This window comes from Salmo trutta, chromosome 24 (genome assembly GCF_901001165.1).
Source record: "Salmo trutta chromosome 24, fSalTru1.1, whole genome shotgun sequence".
NCBI lineage: Eukaryota > Metazoa > Chordata > Actinopteri > Salmoniformes > Salmonidae > Salmo > Salmo trutta.
This window is the reverse complement of record NC_042980.1, coordinates 5,040,026-5,067,718: the sequence shown is the minus strand read 5'-3', so window position 1 is coordinate 5,067,718 and position 27,693 is coordinate 5,040,026. Positions and strand designations below refer to the sequence as shown.

Genomic DNA, 27,693 nt, shown 5'->3' with positions numbered 1-27,693 from the left:
AGCCGAGTTTCTGGAGGACGCTGGGCTGATATTGATGTGTCTCATTTCGGGTCTGCTGGGGACACCAATTACCCTTTCGAGAGTCTCTAGGATAGGGCTACTGCTGTACGTGTTTGTGTGTGACCGTCTGTGTGTGTGTGTGACCGTCTGTGTGTGACCGTCTGTGTGTGTGTGTGTGTGTGTGTGTGTGCGTGTTTTGCGTGGGTTGGTTCTTCTATCCATGTGGGGACCAAAAGTCTGCATGGATAGTAAAATAAGGAAAATTATCCCTTGTGTGGACAATTACCATGTCCACATGAGGACAAAGCTTAGGGGTTAGGTTAGGGTTACAAATAATCATTTGATTAGCTGCTGAACAGCTAATCAAATGGCTACCCGGATAATTTGCATTGACACCCCCCCTTACCCTCCCTTTTTTTTTTACGCTGCTGCTATTCGCTCTTTATTATCTATGCATAGTCATTATACCCCTACCTACATATACAGTACCAGTCAATAGTTTGGACACACCTACACATTCCAGGGTTGTTCTTTATTTTTACTATTTTCTACTTTGTAGAATAATAGTGAAGACATCAAAACTATGAAATAACACATATGGAATCATATAGTAACTAAAAAAGTATTTAAACAAATCAAAATATATTTTATATTTGAGATTCTTCAAAGTAGCCACCCTTTGCCTTGTTGACAGCTTTGCACACTATTGGCATTCTCTCAACCAGCTTCATGAGGTAGTCACCTGGAATGCATTTCAATTAACAGGTGTGCCTTGTTAAAAGTTAATTTGTGGAATTTCTTTCCATCTTAATGCGTTTGAGCCAAATCAGTTGTGTTTTGACAAGGTAGGGGTGGTATACAGAAGATAACCCTATTTGGTAAAAGACCAAGTCCAAATTATGGTAAGAACAGCTCAAATAAGGAAAGATAAATGACAGTACATGATTACTTTAGGACACTTTGAAAGTTTCTTAAAGTGCAGTCGCAAAAACCATCAAGCTCTATGAAACTGGCTCTCATGAAGACCGCCACAGGAAAGGAAGACCCAGAGTTACTTCTGCTGCAGAGAGATAAGTTCATTAGAGTTACCAGCCTTAGAAATTGCAGCCCAAATAAATGCTTTGAAGAGTAACAGACATATCTCAACATCAACTGTTCAGAGGAGACTGCATGAATCAGGCCTTCGTGGTCAAATTGCTGCAAAATAACCACTACTAAAGGACACCAATAAGCAGAAGAGACTTGCTTGGGCCAAGAAACATGACCAACACGAGCAATGGCCATCTGTCGTTTGGTCTGATGAGTCCAAATTTGAGATTTTTGGTTCCAACCGCTGTGTCTTTGTGAGACGCAGAGTAGGTAACCGGATGATCTCCGCATGTGTAGCTACCACCATGAAGCATTGGGGAGGTGGTGTGGAGGTGCTTTAATGGTAATTCAAGGCATACTTAACCAGCATGGCTACCCACATCATTCTACAGCAATACGCCATCCAGCTGGTTTGCGCTTAGTGGGACCGTCATTTGTTTTTCAACATGACAATGACCCAACACACCTCAGGTCTGTGTAAGGGCTATTTGAACAAGAAGGAGCATGATAGAGTGCTGCATCAGATGACCTGGCGTCCACAATCACCCGACATCAACCCAATTGAGATGGTTTGGGATGAGTTGGACCGCAGAGTGAAGGAAAAGCAGCCAACAAGTGCTCAGCATTTGTGGGAACTCCTTCAAGACAGTTGGAAAAGCATTCCAGGTGAAGCTGGTTGAGAAAATGCCACGAAACTTCGTCAGCCGGTGATTGTCAAGCAAATAACTGTCGATCTCACATTAATTGACTGTTAATTAACATAAACACATTTAGCATCTTCTGGCTTCCACACAGAGCCTACAAGCCAATGATGCTGACCTTTGGGAACATCTACATTTGAAAAAACCTAATAAATGTAATATAGCCTGCACCTTCACAATAAATCCCTTATTTATTTTAGACAAGTCTAAAGAAGCATGAAATGAAGAAAATGTAGTCTATTTCCGAACAAAATAGCATACTCCGAGTTGTCTTTATGTAAGGCCCTGATCTGGCTATGCCAAATGGCTGTGTGCTACACTAGTTCATTTAGCAGACAAGATTTGCTTAGAATTCCGTGGCATTATTTTGTAGTATGAAGAATACAATTGAACAAAGCTGAATAAAATAGAAGGGATATTTTCTCTAAACGATTTGAGGGAGTGTGCACATGCGGCTATTCTGTGTTGGGCGGTTAACAAAGAAAAAGGTACTCCTATATGCATAATTTAGAGTTCTTAATGTAACTTCAGTTGTTCTACATTGGGCTTTATGTTTTGATTTTTAATACATTGTAAGGCTGCATGATGCAACTCTAATGATGATTTCAAAAAAGTCGCTTCAAAGGCATGAGCTCTGCTTTGTTTTTTGTGCAGGCTGTACACACTACATCAGTCACTCATTCACAATTTGACAAGCACTTGATAATGTCTAGAATTTCATGGCGGCATCCCCTTTGTGTGGGCCAGTGGCTGTTGTGCCCTTCTCCCTGAGTGCTGCGCACTCCATCAAGTGATCAGGTCTTTCTCACAGGCTACAAATGAAGACAGACACATCGGAGAAGCAACTCCCCACATCCTTATCCAATTCTGAGGTGCATATTGAAGATATTGGAAGAACTGTCCACCTTTACTTTTCGTCAGCCAACAAGATGAGTAGGCCTAACAAACAGCAAAAGCACTAGCCTTTGTCAATCTACTATCCCCCATGGTACAAAGGTTGACCTATTATTTTCATAGTCTGGGACAGTTGTAGGATGTGATAGATCCCAAATTAATAAAACCACTAGCATTAAAAAAACTTTTTTACGCAATGTGGCTAATGGAACAGATCAGAACGTTTAGCTTAATAAGATATTTATTCACATTATAAGCGCACATAAGCTATAAGCGCGAATGTTCCAATAGAAGAAAACACCATTATCAAAAGTGACTGGAACTGCAATTATGTATGTAATGCTTTTATTATAAAGGTACATTTTTATGGTGAAAATTATCTTCCCCAAACTTCAAAGTCACACGCTGCTTATGTATGCCAGTTAGGCTCTACACCCCTTGTAAAGCGTATCAATTTTCTTATTTTTAAGAAGTTATTTGGTCACTTTAGTTGTAATACTAACCTTTTACATTTTAGTCATTTAGCAAACGCTCTTATCCAGAGCGACTTACAGTAGTGAATGCATACATGTCATACAATTTCATTAAAAAAAATTCCTGTGCTGGCCCCCCGTGGGAATCGAACCCACAACCCTGGCATTGCAAACACCATGCTCTACCAACTGAGCTACAGAATTTAAAAATCTTTAAAAACATGCATCCTGTTTGCAATAAGGCACAAAAGTAAAACTGAAAAAAATGTGGCAAATAAATGAACTTCATGTCTTGAATACAAAGTGTAATGTTTCGGGCAAATCCAACACAACACATCACAGAGTCACACTATTTTCAAGCATGGTGGTGGCTGCATCATGTTATGGGCATGCTTGTCATCGGCTAGGACTAGGCCGTTTTTTTGGGATAAAAAGAAAAGGACTAGAGCTAAGCACAGGCAAAATCCTAGAGGAAACCCTGGTTCAGTCTGCTTTCCAACACTTTTCAGCAGGACAATAGCCTAAAACACAAGGCCAAATATACACTGGAGATTTTAGGATAAAATAAAAGGAATAGAGCTAAGCACAAAGTCCTAGAGGAAAACCTAGTTCAGACACTGAGACAAATCCACTTTTCAGCAGGACAATAACCTAAACGCAAGACCAAATATACACTTAAGTTACTTACCGAGCAGACATTGAATGTTCCTGAATGGCCTAGTTACAGTGTTGACTTAAATCGGCATGAAAATCTATGGCAAGACTTGAAAATGTCTGTCTAGCAATGATCAACAACCAACTTGACAGAGCTTGAAGAATTGTAAAAATAAAAATATTGTACAATCCAGGTTTGCAAAGCTTTTATAAACTTTGCAAACCTGGATTTACAGTTATAACATTTGTCTTCCACTTTGACATCAAAGTATTTTGTCTAGATCGTTGTTAAAAGATGAAAATGAAATCTATTTTAATCCCACTTTGTTACACAAACAATGTGGAAAAAGTCAAGGGATTGGAAAAAATTCTGAAGGCACTATATGCCGATATCATAGCGAGTAAATAGCTGCATGTAATTCAGCAGCTAAGAAGAACATGAAATTGCTAGACTGCCTGTTTGTGTCATGCTTATGTTTGCAATACTGACAACAAAGTTTGTATCAACATGTTGATAATGTATTTTGTGTAAAACATGTAAATAGCTGCATGTAGCCTACTCCCCTCCTTTTTTTATGAAAAATAACATGAAATTGTGCTTATGCTTACTGAAGCATGGAATGCAATAGAACAGTTTTGTGTACAACATGAAGTTTGTAGGAAATTGTGCTTATGATTAATAGCCTATTGAGGGAATGCAATAGTTTATTAAACAGTTTTGTGTACAACATGAAGTTTGTAGGCTACACCAGTGACCAGACAAAGGCGATAAAGGAAGGGGGAGCGGCAGTGGACCACTCAGCACAGCAGCTACATAGGCAGCGGAGTCGGCACTCAGCTAATTAAAAAGTAAAATCCTGCACATGCACAGAAATATCCATATTTTTTGCCTGAGCAAATTGATATACAAACACGCTGTATCCGAGGCCGCAATAATAACCAGACTAGCCTCTCATCCATCACATAGATCTAGTTCTTTAGACAGTCAAAAGTCCAAAATAGGTAAACCCACACGCACGTAGGCACAGATCAGGGTACCAAGCGCCCTGAATTCATACGTCGGTAGTCGAAAGTGAGTTACCCGCCTGACATTATGTGCCAACTGGAAAAACAATATAAATTCAATCCCTTAATAACTGATGTATGAGTGTGTGTTTGTTACTACTTACCAGAGAGACTTGCTTCATGGTGTCCCTCCAGGTCTTATCAACGGCAGTGAAGCGGCGTCCCTCCTCTGGCATTTGGGCCATGATATCTGGGGAGCTGAATATGGGCTCTAGGTAGAGCCAGGTGGACTGCACCTTCAGCCACTCGTCCAGGATCTCCTGCAGCAGCAGAAGCTTGCCTTCCCAGTCCCTGGGGATGGATGGATGAATTAATTAATACATCAGGGTCATATTCATTAGGGCACACCGTATCAAAAAAATATTGGGGATTTGAGATCCAATGTTTTATATTTGGTGAAAGTATAGAATGTTACCTTTTATTTGAGGGTATTTTCATATCTGTTTTACCGTTTAGAAATTAAAGCACTGTATCTAGTCCATTTGAAGGTGTCATAAATACAGTGTGTAAAGGCTCTGGGGGAACGGCTGTTGCATCCAGCAGTGTGTGTGACGTTTGGTGTGGTGTTCTTTGTTGTTTTTACACTTTGTTTGTAAACCATCTGTCAACGATTGCTTTACAGCGGCAGGGTGTTATACTGATCTTGTTGATCGTGTACATACCCGCTACAAACGGATTAAGTTATGAAAACGCTGCTGACAGCGGAATCCAATAAAGAAAAGAGATCCTACTACAATGCAACTCACACACAAATGCAATGGCCCATCTAATCCCCTATTGTCTGCAAGTGGATTACAAACCCAAATGAAAAAGCGGAAAACGCGGGGGAATCAGACATAGACTTAAAAAATGTAAGAACAAACTTCCCCTACCCATCACCTTGCTGATCAACGCCCAGTCACTGAGGGGGAAAGCGGATGCGCTGTCAGCAGCAACATGAATACCGGGAGGCCTGTTTGCTGGCGTTTACTGAGACTTGGCTGGATGACAGAGTCCCAGACAGGGAAGTGGGGCCGGCCGGGTTCACACTGGTCAGAGCGGAACGTGACCTGACCATCACAGGGAAACATCACGGAGGGGGCGCCTGCCTGCTTGTCAGGGACCAGTGGTGTAAATCGATCCTGGTAAGAGAGAGACTCTGTACCCCTGACATTGAACTCCTTTTTGTGTCACTGCAACCCTACTATCTGCCCCGTGAGTTCCCCCAATTGTTTGTTACCGTTGTGTACATTCAACGAAAAGCTAATATAACAAGAGGCATCAGATATTGTGTCACAGAACACTGGAATTCATTTTCCCCGACGCACACACATTTATTTTAGGGTATTTTAACTGCACTTTGCACAAGGTCCCGTGCACATACCACCAGTATGTGAAATGTCACGCTACGAAAAATAAGACTCTTGATTTGTGCTATGAGACAATACCAAATGATTTCTCTGCCACCACCAAACCTTCCTGGGAACATCAGACCACAATGTTGTCTACCTCCAGCCAACCTACTGTCAGATCCTGGAGAGGGAGAAACCTACAGTTAAAACTGTCCAGATCTGGAACGACAATAGTATCACTTGTCTCCAAGGGTGTTTTGACTGTACTATGAGGGAGATATTTGAGGACAGCAGCTCTGATCTATTTTTTTTTAAGGGGGTGGATCACCTTTAATATTGCGGATAGATTGTTGCTTCCATCAATGTAATTGTCTGCATCATTTCCAATCCCTCATATATTTTGGGGGTAAATATATCTATATACACACACATACCCATATACACTACCGTTCAAAAGTTTGGGGTCATTTAGAAATGTCCTTGTTTGTGAAAGAAAATCTACTTTTTTGTCCATTAAAATAACATCAAATTGATCAGAAATAGGGTGTAGACATTGTTAATGTTGTAAATGACTATTGTAGCTGGAAATGGCAGATTTTGATGGAATATCTATATAGGCATACAGAGGCCCATTATCAGCAACCATCACTCCTGTGTTCTAATGGCACGTTGTGTTAGCTAATCCAAGTTTATCATTTTGAAAGGCTAATTGATCATGAGGAAACCATTTTGCAATTATGTTAGCACAGCAGAAAACTGTAGTGCTGATTAAGGAAGCAATAAATCTGGCCTCCTTATGACTAGCTGAGTATCTGGAGCATCAGCATTTGTGGGTTCGATTATAGGCTCAAAATGGCCAGAAACAAAGAACTTTCTTCTGAAACTCATCAGTCTATTCTTGTTCTAAGAAATGAAGGCTATTCCATGCGAGAAATTGCCAAGAAACTGAAGATCTCGTACAACGCGGTGTCCTACTCCCTTCACAGAACAGCGCACACTGTCTCTAACCAGAATAGAAAGAGGAGTGGTAGGCCCCGGTGCACAACGGAGCAAGAGGACAAGTACATTAGAGTGTCTAGTTTGAGAAACAGACGCCTCACAAGTCCCCAGCTGGCAGCTTCATTTAATACTACCCGCAAAACACCAGTCTCAACGTCAACAGTGAAGAGGCGACTCCGGGATGCTGGCCTTCTAGGCAGAGTTGAAAAGAAAAAGCCATATCTCTGTCCAGTGTCTGTGTTCTTTTGCCAATCTTTTCTTTTTATTGGCAAGTCTGACATATAGCTTTTTCTTTGCAATTCTGCCTGGAAGGCCAGCATCCCGGGGTCGCCTCTTCACTGTTGACGTTGAGACTGGTGTTATGCGGGTACTATTTAATGAAGCTGCCAGTTGAGGACTTGTGACATATACAGTTGAAGTCGGAAGTTTACATACAGTGAGGGAAAAAAGTATTTGATCCCCTGCTGATTTTGTACGTTTGCCCACTGACAAAGAAATGATCAGTCTATAATTTTAATGGTAGGTTTATTTGAACAGTGAGAGTCAGAATAACAAAAAAAATCCAGAAAAACGCATGTCAAAAATGTTATAAATTGATTTGCATTTTAATGAGGGAAATAAGTATTCGACCCCTCTGCAAAACATGACTTAGTACTTGGTGGCAAAACCCTTGTTGGCAATCACAGAGGTCAAACATTTATTGTAGTTGGCCACCAGGTTTGCACACATCTCAGGAGGGATTTTGTCCCACTCCTTTTGCAGATCTTCTCCAAGTCATTAAGGTTTTGAGGCTGACGTTTGGCAACTCGAACCTTCAGCTCCCTCCACAGATCTTCTATGGGATTAAGGTCTGGAGACTGGCTAGGCCACTCCAGGACCTTAATGTGCTTCTTCTTGAGGCACTCCTTTGTTGCCTTGGCCGTGTGTTGTGGGTCATTGTCATGCTGGAATACCCATCCACGACCCATTTTCAATGCCCTGGCTGAGGGAAGGAGGTTCTCACCCAAGATTTGACGGTACATGGCCCCGTCCATCGTCCTTTTGATGCGGTGAAGTTGTCCTGTCCCCTTTGCAGAAAAACACCCCCAAAGCACAGTGTTTCCACCTCCATGTTTGACGGTGGGGATGGTGTTCTTGGGGTCATAGGCAGCATTCCTCCTCCTCCAAACACGGCGAGTTGAGTTGATGCCAAAGAGCTCCATTTTGGTCTCATCTGACCACAACATTTTAACCCAGTTGTCCTCTGAGTCATTCAGATGTTCATTGGCAAACTTCAGACGGGCATGTAAATGTGCTTTCTTGAGCAGGGGGACCTTGCGGGCGCTGCAGGATTTCAGGTCTTCATGGCGTAGTGTGTTACCAATTGTTTTCTTGGTGACTATGGTCCCAGCTGCCTTGAGATCATTGACAAGATCCTCCCGTGTAGTTCTGGGCTGATTCCTCACCGTTCTCATGATCATTGCAACTCCACGAGGTGAGATCTTGCATGGAGCCCCAGGCCGAGGGAGATTGACAGTTATTTTGTGTTTCTTCCATTTGCAAATAATCTCACCAACTGTTGTCACCTTCTCACCAAGCTGCTTAGCGATGGTCTTGTAGCCCATTCCAGCCTTTGTAGACCTACAATCTTGTCCTTGACATCCTTGGAGAGCTCATTGGTCTTGGCCATGGTGAAGAGTTTGGAATCTGATTGATTGATTGCTTCTGTGGACAGGTGTCTTTTATACAGGTAACAAACTGAGATTAGGAGCACTCCCTTTAAGAGTGTGCTCCTAATCTCAGCTCGTTACCTGTATAAAAGACACCTGGGAGCAAGAAATCTTTCTGATTGAGAGGAGGTTAAATACTTATTTCCCTCATTAAAATGCAAATCAATTTATAACATTTTTGACATGTGTTTTTCTGGATTTTGTTGTTGTTATTCTGTCTCTGTTCAAATAAACCTACCATTAAAATTATAGACTGATCATTTCTTTGTCAGTGGGCAAACGTACAAAATCAGCAGGGGATCAAATACTTTTTTTCCCCCTCACTGTACACCCTAGCCAAATACATTTCAATTCAGTTTTCCACAATTCCTGACATTTAATTCTACAAAAAATTCCCTGTCTTAGGTCAGTTTGGATCACCGCTTTATTTTAAGAATGTGAAATGTCAGAATAACAGTAGAGAGAATGATTTATTTCAGCTTTTATTTCTTTCATCACATTCCCAGTGGGTCAGAAGTTTACATACACTCAATTAATATTTGGTAGCATTGGCTTGAAATTGTTTAACTTCTTTCAAATGTTTCGGGTAGCCTTCCTGGTGTAACTGAGTCAGGTTTGTAGGGCTCCTTGCTCGCACACGCTTTTTCAGTTTTGCCCACAGATTTTCTATGGGATTGAGGTCAGGGCTTTATGATGGCCACACCAATACATTGACTTTGTCGTCCTGAAGCCATTTTGCCACAACTTTGGAAGTATGCTTGGGGTCATTGTCCATTTTGAAGACCCATTTGCGACCAAGATTTAACTTCCTGACTGATGTCTTGAGGTATTGCTTCAACACATCCACATCATTTTCCCTTCCTCATGATGCCATCTATTTTGTGAAGTGCACCAGTCCCTCCTGCAGCAAAGCACCCCCCACAACATGATGCTGCCACCCATGTGCTTCACGGTTGGGATGGTGTTCTTCGGCTTGCAAGCCACCCCCTTTTTCCTCCAAACATAACGATGGTCATTATGGCCAAACAGGTCTATTTTTGTTTCATCGGACCAAAGGCCATTTCTCCAAAAAGTACGATCTTTGTCTCCATGTGGAGTTGCAAACCGTAGTCGGGCTTTTTTTGTGGCAGTTTTGGAGGAGTGGATTATTCCTTGCTGAGCGACCTTTCAGGTTAAGTTGATATACGACTCGTTTTACGGTGGATATAGATACTTTTGTACCTGTTTCCTCCAGCATCTTCACAATCAAAAATATAAAATAACACATGTGGAATCATGTAGTAACCAAAAAGGTGTTGAACAAATCAAAATGTATTTTATATTAGAGATTCTTCAATGTAGCCATCCTTTGCCTTGTATTCTGTACAAATATTTGTATTCTGTACAAGCTTCCTTCTTTTCACTCTGTCACTTAGGTTAGAGTAACTAAAATGTTATTGATCCATCCTCAGTTCTCTCCTATCACAGCCATTAAACTCTGTAACTGTTTTAATGTCACCATTGGCCTCATTGTGAAATACATGAGTGGTTTACTTCCTCTCCTGCAACTGAGTTGGGAAGGACTGCTTATTTTTTTTACCCATCTACCAATAGCTGCCCTTCTTTGCTAGGCATTGGAAAAGCTCCCTGGTCTTTGTGGTTGAATATGTGTTAGAAATGCACTGCTCGACTAAGGGACCTTAAAGATAATTGTATGTGTGGGGTACAGAGATGAGGACGTCATTCAAAAATTATGTTAAACATTATTATTGAGTCCATTATGTGACTTGTAAGCAAATGTTTACTCCTGAACTTATTTAGGCTTGCCATAACATTTAAGCTTTTCATTTTTGATTCATTTGTAAACCTTTCTAAAAACATAATTCCACGTTGACATTATGGGGTATTGTGTGTAGGCCAGTGACACAAAATCTAAATTTAATACATTTTAAATTCAGACTGTAACATAACAAAATGTGGAAAAAGTCAAGGCATATGTTAGGACCTAGACAACAGTTGGGTTGTTCCACGAAATGGGTGCATTTTGGGCATGCAAACCTTTAAGAAATTAACTTTAAAATATTTGTTCTTTCAACATTAAGTTGCATGAAGGATATGTTTAGCCTAAGGAAAAACACCTTTTCCCATCTCAGGGATTAAAGTCCTATGAACTAAGAGCATTTTATCTGCACTTCTACCACACTGTCTGTCAACCCTGTTACGGACACTTATGTAGCTAACTACCTAACTATTATTTAAAAGCATGTTTGAGATAAATCCAAAATGTTCTCATTGATCAAGTACCCCTTGTACAAATAAACTCACATATAATATCAAACTAATAAAGTTAACATTGGGCCTCTAACAAGGTTGACGATTTACAGGGTTGAGGTTTTAGGTGAAAATCGGCCATTACTCCTCATGTGGTGAAGAGCACGGGACTACATGGTGTTCATGAAATTAGTAATTATACATATGTTCCAAACATAATGAAAGTTAAATCAAAATCCATGTTTCCTAAAGTGAATTGAGCGAACAGGCTTGACGTGTTGAGCTCGAGCACCTCAGTCAAAAATGATAAAACAATTATTAATAGACCAAAAAGAGAGAGAAGACTTACTTCCTTTCCCACCACGCTGTTCAGAGGCCCCAAACAATGTGAATGCTGTGAATAATTTAACTTGGTGGAATGGTGCATTATTTTAAAGGGGTAAATTGTTTGCTTTAACGGGGTTGGCCTTAAAATGAGGGACAAATGTAAATACATCACTAATCACATGAATATAAATAATAATCTTCAGAAATTACTTTGCCAAAGCAGCAAAATAACGAAGCCTTTACAATGATGGTGAAACTTGGGAGTAATGTTGGGATTAAGTGGGTTGAAATGTTCCTAGAAGACACAGGGTTTATGAAGGGCCTTTATTCATATTACAAATCAGATGTATTCAATTCTCCATTGTTGTCAATAAAGGTGGTAATTGGGAGAATATTCAATGTGCACACCGTATCCCCCCCAAAAAACAATTATATGGAAAACAAAAACAAGCAGTTCTTATTGGAACTTCCAGTTTCAGTAAATGTTCTACCGTTTAGTGCCAAATGAATATGACCCAGACAAGTACTGTGTAAGACATATGTGTACGATTCAATTGGAGAATATTGTACAAAATGCACAGTATTTTTTAACTGTAATTTAAACTCCTCACCTGCTCACCTAATTTTATACCGCACCCCTCCTCACCTGATCTCAGCCTCGAAGGGCTTGATGAAGGGCGAGCCCCGCATGGTCTGCGTCTTGACAATGTGGTCGTCCAGCAGCATCTGCACTTCGTCCACTGACGACAGGATGGACGTGCCAGTCTCGCGGTAAGGCAGCAGGGCAAAGTCCATGTCGCCCCACTCCAGGGCCATCTTCTCCATGGCCTTTTCCAGCGAGTGCTCCTTGCTGGCCGCCTCGCTGACGCCCTCGAAGCTGGCCAGGTGGGCCTCCAGGCGCAGTGGAAGGAAGCGGGCCACACAGGCACCTTCCTCTGCTGGACGCAGCGGGAAGCCCACCACCGCCGACATGGTGTTCCAGTGGCGGTCACGTAGCCCCGGGTTACACAGCACCTTAGTTGGAGGGGATTTGGTTTATTGTTAGTCTGTGTCATATACTGTGCCTACATCCTAAATGACCAGAGCCCATAGCTACAGTAGTAGTGCACTACATAGGGAATAGGTTGCCATTTGGGAAGCACCCAGTGTGCAGTGTCTTGGCAAAGTGTGGGGTCAATGAGCCTTGGGTTACACAGCACCTAGGGTTACACAGCAACAGCAGCAGGCTGTTTTATCGTGTACTGTATCCTCATATTACTGGGAAATGTATGATGCTATTCTTATACTGTTAAGAACTAGCTGTAAAAGATTAGTGTTGGGTGACATGAGTTGGCCGCTGCAATACAAGGTAAAAGTTATTTGAGATCTAGTGGAAAGTGCTACATGAATACAATCAATTAACCCAGTGTCAGTAGTAGACAGAATAATAATAAATCAGTGCCTAAACCATGAGGGTCGGTGTGATGTAAAAGGGCCCTGTTTCCCGAGAGCGATGGAACTTAGGCTTACAAGTGTTTAAACAATGCATCTTTCCTACAACGACCGAAGACGTAACATGCGTTTCCTAAAACACCACGCACGCAAAGTGAACTGTCGCTAAGTGCGTAGTTGGAGCGTGTATCAATACTGATAGGATCGAAAGAAAAGGAACGCTGCTCTCGGATCAGCTTTCTCCATTAAAATCTTACCTTAACATTATAATTATTTCACAATACTGACAACAAAATCAGCTCCTAGAGAGATATTACCACCTACGGCTGCAAAATAAAATGCACAAAATCACCGATTTGTCACATCATTGTGTATATGTTAGGCTACACATCATGACATACATTGAGATAAATTACAGACAGTAGCAAGTAGCAAAAAATGATTCAACTGATTGAACATAAAATGTATTTCAATATGATTTAACTAGGCCTATAGCCTACTGTTTACACTGAGTGTACAAAACATTAGGAACACCTGTTCTTTCAATGATGTAGACTGACCAGGTGAATCCAGGTGAAAGCTATGATCCCTTATTGATGTCGCTTGTTAAATCCACTTGAAATCAGTGTAGATGAAGGGGAGGAGACAGGATAAAGAAGGATTTTTCAGGCTTGAGACAATTGAGACATGGATTGTGTATATGTGCCCTTCAGAGGGGAATGTGCAAGACAAAATATTACTAAAATAACATCAAAATGTATTGGTCACATACACATATTTAGCAGATGTTATTGCGGATGTAGCGAAATGCTTGTGTTCATAGCTCCAACAGTGCAGTAATATCTAACAACAATATACATAAATCTAATAGTAAAAGAATGGAATTAAGAAAAATATAAATATTAGGATGAGCAATGTCGGAGTATATATATATATTTATCATGATGTGTGTTTTGTCCTATATTTTTAGGTCGTCGTTGTCAATAACAATTTGTTCTTAACTGACTTGCCTAGTTAAATAAAGGTTAAATAAAATAAAAATATAGACCCAGTCAAAAGTTTGGAAACCTAATCATTCAAGGGTTTTTCTTCATGTTTACTAGTTTATACATTGTAGATTAATAGTAAAGACAACAACACTATGAAATAACACATATGGAATCATGTTGTAACCTAAAAAGTGTTAAACAAATCAAAATATATTTTAGATTTTACATTCTTCAAAGTAGCCACCCTTTGCCTTGATGACAGTTTGCACACTCTTGAAATTCTCTCAACCAGCTTCACCTGGAATACTTTTCCAACAGTCTTGAAGGAGTTATGCTGAGCACTTGTTGGCTGCTTTTTCAACTCATCCCAAACCATCTCAATTGGGTTGAGGTCGGGTGATTGTGGAGGCCAGGCCATCTGATGCAGCACTCCATCACTCTCTTTCTTGGTCAAATAGCCCATACACAGCCTGGAGGTGTGTTGGGTCATTGTCCTGTTGAAAAACAAATGATTGTCCCACTAAGTGCAAACCAGATGGGATGGTGTATCGCTGCAGAATGCTGTGGTAGCCATGCTGGTTAAGTGTGCCTTGAAATCTAAATAAATCACTGTCAATGTCACCAGCAAAGCAACCCCACAACTGTCACATCTCCTCCATGCTTCACAGTGGGAACTACACATGCAGAGATCATCCGTTCACTATCTCAAATTTGGACAAATTTGGAGATGGTTGTCCTTCTGGAAGGTTCTCCCATCTCCTCAGAGGAACTCTAGAGCTCTGTCAAAGTGACCATCGGGTTCTTGGTTACCTCCCTGAACAAGGCCCTTCTCCCCCGATGGTCAGTTTGGCCGTGCAGCCAGCACTGGGAAGAGTCTTGGTGGTTCCAAACTTCTTCCATTTAAGAATGATGCAGGCCACTGTGTTCTTCGGGACCTTCAATGCTGCAGACATTTTTTGGTACCATTCCCCAGATTTGTGGCTCGACACAATCCTGTCTTGGCGCTCTACGGACAATTCCTTCGACCTCATGACTTGGGCTTTTCTCTTACATGCACTGGTAACTGTGGGACCTTAAATAGGCAGGTGTGTGCCTTTCCAAATCATGTCCAATCAATTGAATTTACCAAAGGTGGACTCCAATCGAGTTGTAGAAACATCTCAAGGATGATCAATGGAAACAGGAAGCACCTGAGCTCAATTTCGAGTCTCATAGCAAAGGGTCTGAATACTAATGTAAATAAGGTACCAGTTTTTTTTTTTATGCAGTTGCAAAAATGTCTAAAAACCTGTTTTTGCTTTGTCATTATAGGGTATTGTTTGTAGATTGCAGAGGATTTTTTATCCATTTTAGAATAAGGCTGTAATGTAACAAAATGTGGAAAAAGTCAAGGGGTCTGAATACTTTCTGAAGGCACTGTATGTGCGTGTGATGGGATGTATAGACATTATGGATGGTATCTGGATAGAATATTTAGTATATCTGTAGAATACGTAGGACAGAAGAGCATATATATACAGCAGTCGTTTAATAGGGTGGCATTGACTAGAACCCTGTATATAAATATGAAATGAGTAAAACACTATGTAAACTTTATTAAAGTGACCAGTGTTCTATTATTAAAGTGATTCCATGTCTATGTACATAGGGCAGCAGCCTCTAAGGTGCAGGGTTAGTCCTCTTGTCCAGATGGGATAGGGGAGTACGATGGCAATTGCTTCGTCCATGGATCTATTGAGACGGTATGCAAATTGAAGTGGGTCTAGGTGTTAGGTAAGGTTGAGGTGATATGATTCTTAACTAGCCTCTCAAAGCAATTCATGATGACAGAAGTGGGTGCTACGGGGTGATCGTCATTTAGTTCAGTTACCTTTGCTTTCTTGGGTACAGGAGCAATGGTGGACATCTTAAAGCAAGTGGGCACAACAGACTGGGATAGGGAGAGATTGAATATGTCTGTAAACACTCCAGCCAGCTGGTCTGCACATGCTCTGAGGACGCGGCTAAGGATGCTGTCTGGGCCGGCAAACTTGCAAGGGATAACATGCTTAAATGCCGTACTCATGTTGGCCACGGAGAACGAGAGCAGCCCGCGTCGATGGCACTGTGTTATCCTCAAAGCAGGCGAAGAAGGTGTTTAGTTTGTCGGGGAGCAAGACGTCGGTGTCCTGGTTTTAGCTGGTAGCTGGTTTTCCCTTTGTAATCTGTGATTTTCTGGACTCCCTGCCACATACGTCTTGTGTCTGAGCCGTTGATATGCAACTCCACTTTGTCTCTGTACTTGTTTGAATGCCTTACGGAGGGCATAACTGCACTGTTTGTATTCAACCATATTCCCAGTCACCTTGCCGTGGTTAAATGCGGTGGTTCGTACTTTGAGTTTTGCGCGAATGCTGCCATCGATCCACGTTTTTTGTTTTGGGTAGGTTATAATAGTCACAGTGGGAACAACATCCCCTATACACTTCCTGATGAACTCAGTCTGTGTATACGTCAATGTTATTCTCATAGGCAACCCAGAACATATCCCAGTCCACATGATAAAAACAATCTTGAAGCATGGATTGGGGCGTGCTCCCTCTGCTGTCTCCTGAAGTCCACGATCAGCTCCTTCGTTTTGTTAACGTTGAGGGACAGGTCATTTACCTGGCACCACTCCGCCAGTGTCATGGTTCCACCTGTCACCAGAGGGCGGCAGAGACCATCCTAGAGACACCCAGGTGTGTCCTATTTACTCAATATGATTTCCCTGTTAAAACAGGTGTGTTTTCTGTTGTCCTTTGCTGAAGCTTGAATTGTGTGCCTTGGTCTCCTGAGTGAGTTTGAGACTTAGTGTTTTTTGTTTTCCGAGTGTTACTGTGATCCTTCCGTTACCATTTCTCAGTAAAGTATTATGTTTATCGTTAACCACTAATCCCTCGTCTGGTCTCTTCTCTGCACCTGGGTGCAACTTCACCATGTCACAACCTCACCTCCCTGTAGGCCGTCGTGTCATTGATGGTAATCAGGCCTACTGTTGTGTCGTTTGCAAACTCAAAACGATCTTGAAGCATGAATTACGATTGGTCAGACCAGCATTGAATAGACCTTTGCACGGGAACTTCCTCTTTGAGTTTCTGCCTATAGGAAGGAAGGAGCAGAATGGAGTCGTTATCTGATTTGCCGAAGAGAGGGCGGAGGAGGTCCTTGTAGCCTTCCCGGAAGGGAGAGTAACAATGGTCGAGAGTTTTTGATGCGCGAGTACTACAGGCAATGTGTTGATAGAACCTTGGCAGCGTTTACCTCAGATTTAATTTGTTAAGTGGAAGCCTATGTATTGTTGTCCATTAGTTTACTCCAATTAGGGGACGGGTGGTATGGTTAGGGGAAAATAATAAACAAGGAAAATATATTATATATATATATTATATATATATTATATATATATATTATATATATATATATATATATATATATATATATATATATATATATATATATATATATATATATATATATATATATATATATATATATATATATATATATATATACATACACACACACACACACACACACACACACACACACACACACACACACACACACATACATATACACACACATATATATATATATATACACATACATACATATATATATATATATATATATATATATATATATATATGTGTATATATATATATATGTGTATATATATATACATATATATATATTAACGACACACTTAGCTGTTCTACGAGTGGTCTGAGGCAGGTGTTAGATTACGTTTTCAGGTGCAAAGATTTTCGATCAACCGCTACATACCTGTACGAGGGGGATGTGCTCCTTAAAGGCCTCCACCTCAGCCTTAACGCGGCTAGCAATGTGCAGAGCCTTGGGCATATCCCCGAAACCCTTCTCCAGCTTGTAAAGGGCACGCCAATAGTTGCCCACATCGCCCTCCACCTTGTCTGGGTTGACCGCCGACAGTGGCCCGTGAACCCATTTACGGTGCTGGTTCTGGAACTCTGCGGCCGTCTCGTAGAGGCGGAGGAAGGGGAGCAGGCGGTCCTGGACCTTCTTGCGCTGCGGGTACTGGGACATGGGCCAGTTGAAGGCCTCTTCCTCCTGGTTGAAGCCTTCGATCTGTAGGGGGAAGGGAGGTGGAGACAGAGACATCAAGGCAAAGTGGACTGCTGACACCATGGGCAATTACAGTGGTAACAAAAGAAAGCCATCATTAATTAATTATCAAAAAAATTACTCAGTGTGAAACAGTTTTTTAAAAATACATGAGGGTGTGTGTTATTGGAGATACTGAACCTGCACACCATATGTAAACACAAACACTCATCATCAGTTTATTATACTGTCTCTGCTGCCCTCTACAGTCATTTCAGAGAAGAACAAGAATATTTCATTGTCCACTGTTATTTTAGATCAACCCCTTTCAGCAAGCATGCTAATTGCATAAAACCCTGGCGAAAAGCTGATGGTCCCAATCCTCCTCACCTTCTCCATGGCGGTGTCCAGTTTGGAGTTAAGGGTCTGTGCCTTTTTCAGGTACTTGCTGAGCTCGGACAGGTCCCCGAAGGTGACAAACTCCTCCGCCTGCTTGGCATAGCTCTCTAGCTCCTCCACAAACCTCTCACACCGCAGCTAAAGAGGAAATACAGTGGGAGAGATACACATTTGGAGATTCGTATGCACTAGCAAAGTAGGTGAGTCAGTGGTATTGTACTTAAAGTGGGCAAGTCTAAATATATGTTGCTCTCTAATTCTCACAAAAACATTTCAGATGGACTACATACTGTATTTATTAATTGGATGGTTCTCCCATCGATCGGGTTCCCACCTATAAATATCTGGGCATGGATTGACAAAGACTTAATGTTTAAACAAATATATATACACTGCTCAAAAAAATAAAGGGAACACTTAAACAACACAATGTAACTCCAAGTCAGTCAATCACACTTCTGTGAAATCAAACTGTCCACTTAGGAAGCAACACTGATTGACAATAAATTTCACATGCTGTTGTGCAAATGGAATAGAAAACAGGTGGAAATTATAGGCAATTAGCAAGACACACCCAATAAAGGAGTGGTTCTGCAGGTGGGGACCACAGACCACTTCTCAGTTCCTATGCTTCCTGGCTGATGTTTTGGTCACTTTTGAATGCTGGCGGTGCTTTCACTCTAGTGGTAGCATGAGACGGAGTCTACAACCCACACAAGTGGCTCAGGTAGGGCAGCTCATCCAGGATGGCACATCAATGCGAGCTGTGGCAAGAAGTTTGCTGTGTCTGTCAGCGTAGTGTCCATAGCATGGAGGCGCTACCAGGAGACAGGCCAGTACATCAGGAGACGTGGAGGAGGCCGTAGGAGGGCAACAACCCAGCAGCAGGACCGCTACCTCCGCCTTTGTGCAAGGAGGAGCAGGAGGAGCACTGCCAGAGCCCTGCAAAAGGACCTCCAGCAGGCCATAAATGTGCATGTGTCTGCTCAAACGGTCAGAAACAGACTCCATGAGGGTGGTATGAGGGCCCGACGTCCACAGGTGGGGGTTGTGCTTACAGCCCAACACCGTGCAGGACATTTGGCATTTGCCAGAGAACACCAAGATTTGCAAATTCGCCACTGGCGCCCTGTGCTCTTCACAGATGAAAGCAGGTTCACACTGAGCACATGTGACAGACGTGACAGAGTCTGGAGACGCCGTGGAGAACGTTCTGCTGCCTGCAACATCCTCCAGCATGACCGGTTTGGCGGTGGGTCAGTCATGGTGTGGGGTGGCATTTCTTTGGGGGGCCACACAGCCCTCCATGTGCTCGCCAGAGGTAGCCTGACTGCCATTAGGTACCGAGATGAGATCCTCAGACCCCTTGTGAGACCATATGCTGGTGCGGTTGGCCCTGGGTTCCTCCTAATGCAAGACAATGCTGGACCTCATGTGGCTGGAGTGTGTCAGCAGTTCCTGCAAGAGGAAGGCATTGATGCTATGGACTGGCCCGCCCGTTCCCCAGATCTGAATCCAATTGAGCACATCTGGGACATCATGTCTCGCTCCATCCACCAACGCCACGTTGCACCACAGACTGTCCAGGAGTTGGCGGATGCTTTAGTCCAGGTCTGGGAGGAGATCCCTCAGGAGACCATCCGCCACCTCATCAGGAGCATGCCCAGGCGTTGTAGGGAGGTCATACAGGCACGTGGAGGCCACACACACTACTGAGCCTCATTTTGACTTGTTTTAAGGACATTACATCAAAGTTGGATCAGCCTGTAGTGTGGTTTTCCACTTTAATTTTGAGTGTGACTCCAAATCCAGACCTCCATGGGTTGATAAATTGGATTTCCATTGATTATTTTTGTGTGATTTTGTTGTCAGCACATTCAACTATGTAAAGAAAAAAGTATTTAATAAGATTATTTCATTCATTCAGATCTAGGATGTGTTATTTGTGTTCCCTTTATTTTTTTGAGCAGTGTATATATATATTTAGTCTTTTTCTTTTTTTACATAGATCTTGCCTCACCCTAAATAGCAGGAAGCAGATTGTACAGTCAACTTTCCTGACAATTCTTGACTACGGTGACACCATTTACCAGATTGCAGCAGCCACTACTCTTAAAACTTTGGATGCCGTCTACGATAGTCCCCTTTGCTTTATCACAGGTGACAGTTTTAATACTAACCACTGCATCCTGTATCAAAAGGTTTGCTGGTCCTCATTAAAGTCCCATAGATCACTTAATTATACATTTTTTTGTTTACAAAGCTCTACTACACAAGCTTCCAATTCACCTAATTTTGTTGCTAACGCATAAAAGAATGAGCTACCAAATCCGCTCGCAGGATTGGTTAACTCTTGAGGTCCCTCGGGTCTTGACCAATTTAGGTAAATCCTCCTTTAGTTTTAGTGCCAACATTGTTGGAATAACCTACTAAATTCCTTGCATCTTGTTCCCTGGTGCCACTTGGGGAGTTTAGGACTCGGGTGTTGAATGAATTGAGGATTGCAGTTGTTTCGATTGATGGTAGTGGTTTATTTGTTGACATTGTGGTGTTGTGGTTATTTATATTCTTCTGGTTTTATTTGTAAGGTATATTTTTCTTCCTGTTTGTGAGACAATGTTTGTACTCAGGGCACCATTGGGAATGAGACTGTAGTCTCAATTGGGCTACCCTGAATAAATACAAGTTAATAAATGGTCTGGACATGACAACTTTTTAAATTAATGGTGATCTGTAGTGATTTATGCTGGAGTTTTGTTGCAAGGTCATTTTAATACAAAGTACTGTATGTCATTGATGTGAGGTGGAGGATAATTGGTTGTTTTAGGTTATTTTTGAGGGTTTGGTGTACTGTTAACTTTCAAGAGTGGCTTAGACAGATCATCAGGGTAATGTTCATCAGGCACCAAACTGACGAAAACAGAGTGAAACAGGGAGGGACTACCTGGACCTGGTCCAATAATAAAACGCACATTTTGCTCCCACTATCCCTCCCTTTGCTGTCTAACTGACCTTAAGACCACCCTGGTACTGCTCTGTCTTCTCCCTGGTAATCTGCCGGTGCTCCTCGAAGATGGAGGGCATTCGTGTGTGCCACTGGAAGGTCTGCCGGTTGAGGCGCATGTCCACAGGGGAGAAGGTGACATAGTCCACTAGGAAACACAGACGGGTCTTGGACTCTGACAGCTTGGTCTCCAGGAGGGGCATCTCCGTGGCCTCCACCTTGTCCACAAATGCCTGGTAAAGTGGGATAGAATGTGGTCAATTCTGGGAATAGGAAACTAGAAGGTCATAGTGATGCTTACTTTTATTTACAGATGTGTTTGCTGGTATTTCTGAGGTTCATTAGGAAATGACAAGGGTAACAATTTCAAGTACTTTAACATTTCTCAAAATAAACAGTAACCACTCAATATGGTACGTATTATTTATTATATAATTTGTTTAACAGGGACAGTACACAACAATCAAATTAGACAATGCTGAGGTGTAATAATGCTTAGTTAGACAGCTATTTTGTTTACCAAATGTGTGATTTGTTTTAATGAATCCCAAGGAAACTGACTGACGACCAGACTCAAAATAGAAAAATGTAGGACTATTAAATAAAACTCACTGAACTGTTTCTGCTTATTTGAGCTGTTCTTGCCATAAAATGGACTTGGTATTTTACCAAATAGGGCTGTCTATACCACCCCCACCTGTTAATTGAAATGCATTCCAGGTGACGACCTCATGAAGCTGGTTGAGAGAATGCCAAGTGTGCAAAGCTGTCATCAAGGCAAAGGATGGCTACATTGAAGAATCTCTAATATAAAATACATTTTGATTTGTTCAACACCTTTTTGGTTACTACATGATTCCACATGTGTTATTTTATATTTTTGATTGTGAAGATGCTGGAGGAAACAGGTACAAAAGTATCTATATCCACCGTAAAACGAGTCGTATATCAACTTAACCTGAAAGGTCGCTCAGCAAGGAATAATCCACTCCTCCAAAACCGCCACAAAAAAAGCCCGACTACGGTTTGCAACTGCACATGGGGACAAAGATCATACTTTTGGGAGAAATGTCCTATGGTCCGATGAAACAAATATAGAACTGTTTGGCCATAATGACCATCGTTATGTTTGGAGGAAAAAGGGGGAGGCTTGCAAGCCGAAGAACACCATCCCAACCGTGAAGCACAGGGGTGGCAACATCATGTTGTGGGGATGCTTTGCTGCAGGAGGGACTGGTGCACTTCACAAAATAGATGGCATCATGAGGAAAGAAAATTGTGTGGATATATTGAAGCAACATCTCAAGACATCATTCAGGATGTTAAAGCTTGGTCGCAAATGGGTCTTCCAAATGGACAATGACTCCAAGCATACTTCCAAAGTTGTGGCAAAATGGCTTAAGGACAACAAAGTCAAGGTACTGGAGTGGCCATCACAAAGGCCTGACCTCAATCCCATAGAACATTTGTGGGCAGAACTGAAAAAGTGTGTGCGAGCAAGGAGGCCTACAAACCTGACTCAGTTACACCAGCTCTGTCAGGAGGAATTTGCCAAAATTCACCCAACTTATTGTGGGAAGCTTGTGGAAGGCTACCCGAAATGTTTGACCCAAGACAATGTAAACTTCTGTAAACTTCTGACCCACTGGGAATGTGATGAAAGAAATAAAAGCTGAAATAAATCATTCTCTCTACTATTATTCTGACATTTCCCATTCTTAAAACAAAGTAGTGATCCACACTGACCTAAGACAGGGAATTTTTTCCACGATTAAATGTCAGGAATTGTGAAAAACTGAGTTTAAATGTATTTGGCTAAGGTATATGTAAACTTCCGACTTCAACTGCAGATGCAGTAAAGGAGTCAATAGAGCGCAGATCATTCCATTGAGCATATTGGCGCACATTCAACAAATCTGATCTAACAAAGTGGATATTCGTCAAATCCTTCAAGATTTATGTATTACAACAGGCACTTAAGTCCGATTTTGATATATTTGACTGTTTTCGGTGCATAACATTTAGATGTTGACCATTTTCAGGTTTAGAAGAAGTGTCTGCTAAATGCTAACTTCCATTCCTATAAATGGGTTGGCTGACAACATGACGAAAACAATGTGGGCGCTTCCATGGGGCAGAAGTCTGCCTATTGTTGTGATTCTGGATGGCCAGATACCTATCAAGAATGACAAGAAACTGCAATGTGGGGAATCGTAAGTGGCTTGCGTCATCTTGTTATCAAGTCAAATCTAATTTTATTTGTCACATGCGCCGAATACAACAGGTGTAGACTTCACCGTGAAATGCTTACCTACAAACCCTTGGCATAGTTAATAAACAGCGAGTAGCAGCAGTGTAAAAACAAAAGGGGGGGGTATCAATGTAAATAGTCTGGGTGGCCATTTGAATAATTGTTCAGCACTCTTACGTCTTGGGAATAGAAGCTGTTGAGGAGCCTTTTGGACCTAGACTTGGCGCTCCGGTACCGCTTGCCGTGCAGTAGCAGAGAGAACAGTCTAGGACCTGGAGTCACTGGAGTCTTTGACCATTTTTTGAGCCTTCCTCTGACACCTCCTAATATATAGGTCCTAGATGGCAGGAAGCTTGGCACCAATGGTGTACTGGGCCGTACGCACTACCCTCTGTAGCGCCTTATAGTTGGATGCAGAGCTGTTGCCATACCAGGCGGTGATGCAACGGGTCAGGATGCTCTTGATGGTGCAGCTGTAGAACTTTTTGAGGATCTGGAGACCCATGCCAAAACCTTTCAGTCTCCTGAGGGGGAAAGATGTTGTCGTGCCCTGTTCACAACTTTCTTGGTGTGTTTAGACCATGATAGTTTGTTGGTGATGTGGACACCAAGGAACTTCAAACACTCGACCCGCACCACTACAGCCCCGTCGATGTGAATGGGGGCGTGTTCGACCCTCCTTTTCCTGTAGTCCACGATTGAGATCATGTCTTGTTTTGAGGTGTTTTGACTGATTTCATGTCAATGCTAATATGGCTAAAATCTAACCAACAACTAACAATGTATTTGAGAAACAACGAGTGGTCATTGTGCAAATGTATTTGTCTTTTCAATAAACATTGGAAACGAAATATAGCTTACATGTTGTCAACAATCTAAGCCAACCTCATCTGTTGTGTCCCATGGTTGTGCGCACATTGTTTTTATTGCGGTCCTGTGTGGCTCAGTTGGTAGAGCATGGTGTTTGCAACGCCAGGGTTGTGGGTTCGATTGCCACGGGGGACCAGTACGGGGAAAAAAATGTATGAAATGTATGCATTCACTACTGTAAGTCGCTCTGGATAAGAGCGTCTGCTAAATGACTAAAATGTAAATGTAAACAACCAACCTGTCATAAGCTGGTTAGCATAGCTAGCATAAAGAAATTGTTGGTGGTAGTCAAAGTCGTTTTTAACCATAATGCAGTTGATTGGTGACAATGACATAAGCATGCGTTGGGATTGACATCCTTTCAAGCATTTTACTCCAATTTTTACGTCAACATGGTGTGAAATACACAAACAATAGCCTAAATGTAGGCTACTTTTTCTAGGGGGCAATGAGGAGATTCAGGATCTTTCCCCCACGTGTTTCCATTGCAATTCCATTGTTTTGGTCGAGTTCGATTAACCTCTTTACCGCAACTATTGCTATTGATTTTCTGTTAATTACCAAAATTACTCAAGATTCCAGTAACTTTGGTTATTATTATTTTTTGATTATTCTTTTAGATACAAATATCAAATCTGTCAACAATTCTTCCTCCAAAGGACTGTTCTATAGTTTACATTCTGTGGAAATTCCCCAAATCATGGAATTTTATGTCTGGGTTTCGAATCACTCATGATACACACTACAGCAGCAGCAGCGAGTGTAACGGGGGACCTTACCTTGAGCTCCATCAGTTCCTGTGTGTTGGGAGGGGTGCTCAGTGCATTCTCTGCGATCTTCTCAAATTCATCACAGAGCCTGCAGTACACACAGGACACACACACACGCATGCACACACAGGGGATCTGGTAATTCATCACAGAGCCTGCAGTCAGACAATATTAGAGCGAACTCAGAGTCGTTGGCAGCACAGCCAGGCCAGAGCATGAAAGTCTGACTAGTGAATGATGGCACTTTACAGGGAGTTCTGAATGGTATTGGGATTTAAAGGTCAATAATGTAGCGCTATAACACTTGTTTTTGTAAAAGAAAAAAAACTTGTTCATGAAGTGGGGTCAGCTAAGGTCCTGCGCTCTATTTGGTATTGGTCAAAAGTAGTGACGCACCGATATGACATTTTGGCCCGATACCGATATCTGACATTTTCCTTGACAAAAAAAAAAACGATACCGATAACCGATATTTAACATTTTAGCTGCCTTTTAAGCATTAACACACACACATGGACGCAGCGGTCAAAGGCACTGCATCTCAGTGCAAGAGGCGTCACTAAAGTCCCTGGTTCGAATCCAGGCTGTATCACATCCGGTCGTGATTGGGAGTCCCACAATTGGCCCAGCGTCGCCCGGTTTGGCCAGGGGTAGGCCATCATTGTAAATAAGAATTTGTTATTAAGTGACTTGCCGAGTTAAAAAAATGTTACAGACACAAGTTATTTTGTCGGCATTTACGTATGTCCCTATTACCAGTAAAACATAATCAAAACGGCAGCGTAGCCTAGTGGTTAGAGTGTTGGACTAGTAACCGAAAGGTTGCAAGATCGAATCCCCGAGCTGACAAGGTACAAAATCTGTTATTCTGCTCCTGAACAAGGCCGTCACTGAAAATAAGAATTTGTTCTTAACTGACTTGCCTAGTTAAATAAAGGTAAAAATAAAACCAATTTCTTTCACTTACTTGCTGTGATGATTCGTTGTTCATTTGTTCAGTCATTTCATTCTCAACCAGGATTTCTATGGAACGCCGTTTGGGTCTTTGTGTGTCAAACAATATACTATTTAACACTATTTGACGTGTCAAATAAGCTTGTTGACCAATCTGGACCTGAATATGACTGCACGTCGCATAATAATTTAAAGCATTCATACATTTTTTACGTAGTTATTACACACTGATTACACTATCACTCGTATTTCATATGTCACAACGATTCATCGATATGTATGCTATGATGCTGTTAAAGTTGTCTCGCGCACCTTAGGTGCTGGTCATAAAAAGAGCTAGCTAGCTCATGGATGCAAACAATGTTCTTCCCCAAAAACATAGCAAAACGAAATAATCTGTTTCAGTAGCTATAGTTAGCTAGCTAACTATATAGCTAGGTGTCATCATCTAAAATAACCCTAATTTATAATACAGTTCTTATTTGATTAATGGTGGTCAGACCCATCTATGTGAAGCTAGCCACAATAAGGATTAGCCACAATAGTGGACTTTGCGGTTAAACTTCATAAAAGTATGGCATAATTCTACTATTTCTATTCATTTGCAACACTGTCAATGACATACTTTTATTTTGAAGGCAAACCGCAAATTCCACTATTGTGCCTAGCTTCACAACACATAGCCCGGTCCGGTCGAGCCTCACGAGCCAGATGAAGCTAGCTGGCTGCTTATAACGTTAGCTTTGGGCAACAGGGTTAAGTAGCTGGCTAGCTATTTATTTTCATGAACTGAAGTTCAATTTCAGTAGGCGAACAACAAGTGGCAACCCAGCTAATACTTACTCACAAGGATTCCTAAATCATTGCTAAGAATAATGAAAATGACTGCAGTTTTTACTGGTCATTGTTTTCAGGCTGGTTGTATTGGTGCAAGCTAGGTACCAAGCTAAAGCTAGCTACCCCAGGAGTTGCGGTTGAACAAATTATGCTTTATTACCAACGCAGTATTGTAAACACATAGTTCGTGGCCGATGTCTGCTTGTTTGCTGACTTTTTTGTACAGCTTTGACAGTGCTACTGTATCTTTTTTGACACGCAAAGATCCAAACGGCGTTCCATAGTATGTATGTTGTGAAGCTAATAGCAGTGACGCTATTACTGTGCAACTCCGGTAGGACAACATTGGAAAACTGCTCGACCAGTCGGAAAAAGCTAACATCACCCACGACAGAGAATGGTTGATTGTCAAGGGCAATGAATTCCATTATCTTGGCTTTAATGGATTTTGCCTTTGAGTTGTCTCATTAAAATGTTGTTACTCTTTCAAATGACTGCTTGACTTTTTGACTGCTCGATCCACACAGCAGACATTGTGGGCTAGTTTAGGAATGCTGTGTTGCAAGTATAGGGCAACATTTATATAGGTATG

General features: G+C 41.7%; 1 protein-coding gene across 2 annotated transcripts in view; it reads right to left on the bottom strand.

Moving 5' to 3' along the window:
* The window catches only part of dnah7 (dynein, axonemal, heavy chain 7), a 247,939-nt gene that overhangs the window by 208,852 nt on the left and 11,394 nt on the right, over nt 1–27,693 (bottom strand). For both annotated transcript variants that reach the window (XM_029710817.1, XM_029710818.1), the window contains exons 14-19: nt 25,320–25,398; nt 21,428–21,652; nt 18,407–18,553; nt 17,720–18,040; nt 12,139–12,506; nt 4,981–5,167 (exon numbers count right to left, since the gene is read on the bottom strand). In XM_029710817.1, coding sequence (XP_029566677.1) covers nt 4,981–5,167; nt 12,139–12,506; nt 17,720–18,040; nt 18,407–18,553; nt 21,428–21,652; nt 25,320–25,398 — 1,327 coding nt within the window. The remainder of the gene's footprint in view (nt 1–4,980; nt 5,168–12,138; nt 12,507–17,719; nt 18,041–18,406; nt 18,554–21,427; nt 21,653–25,319; nt 25,399–27,693) is intronic.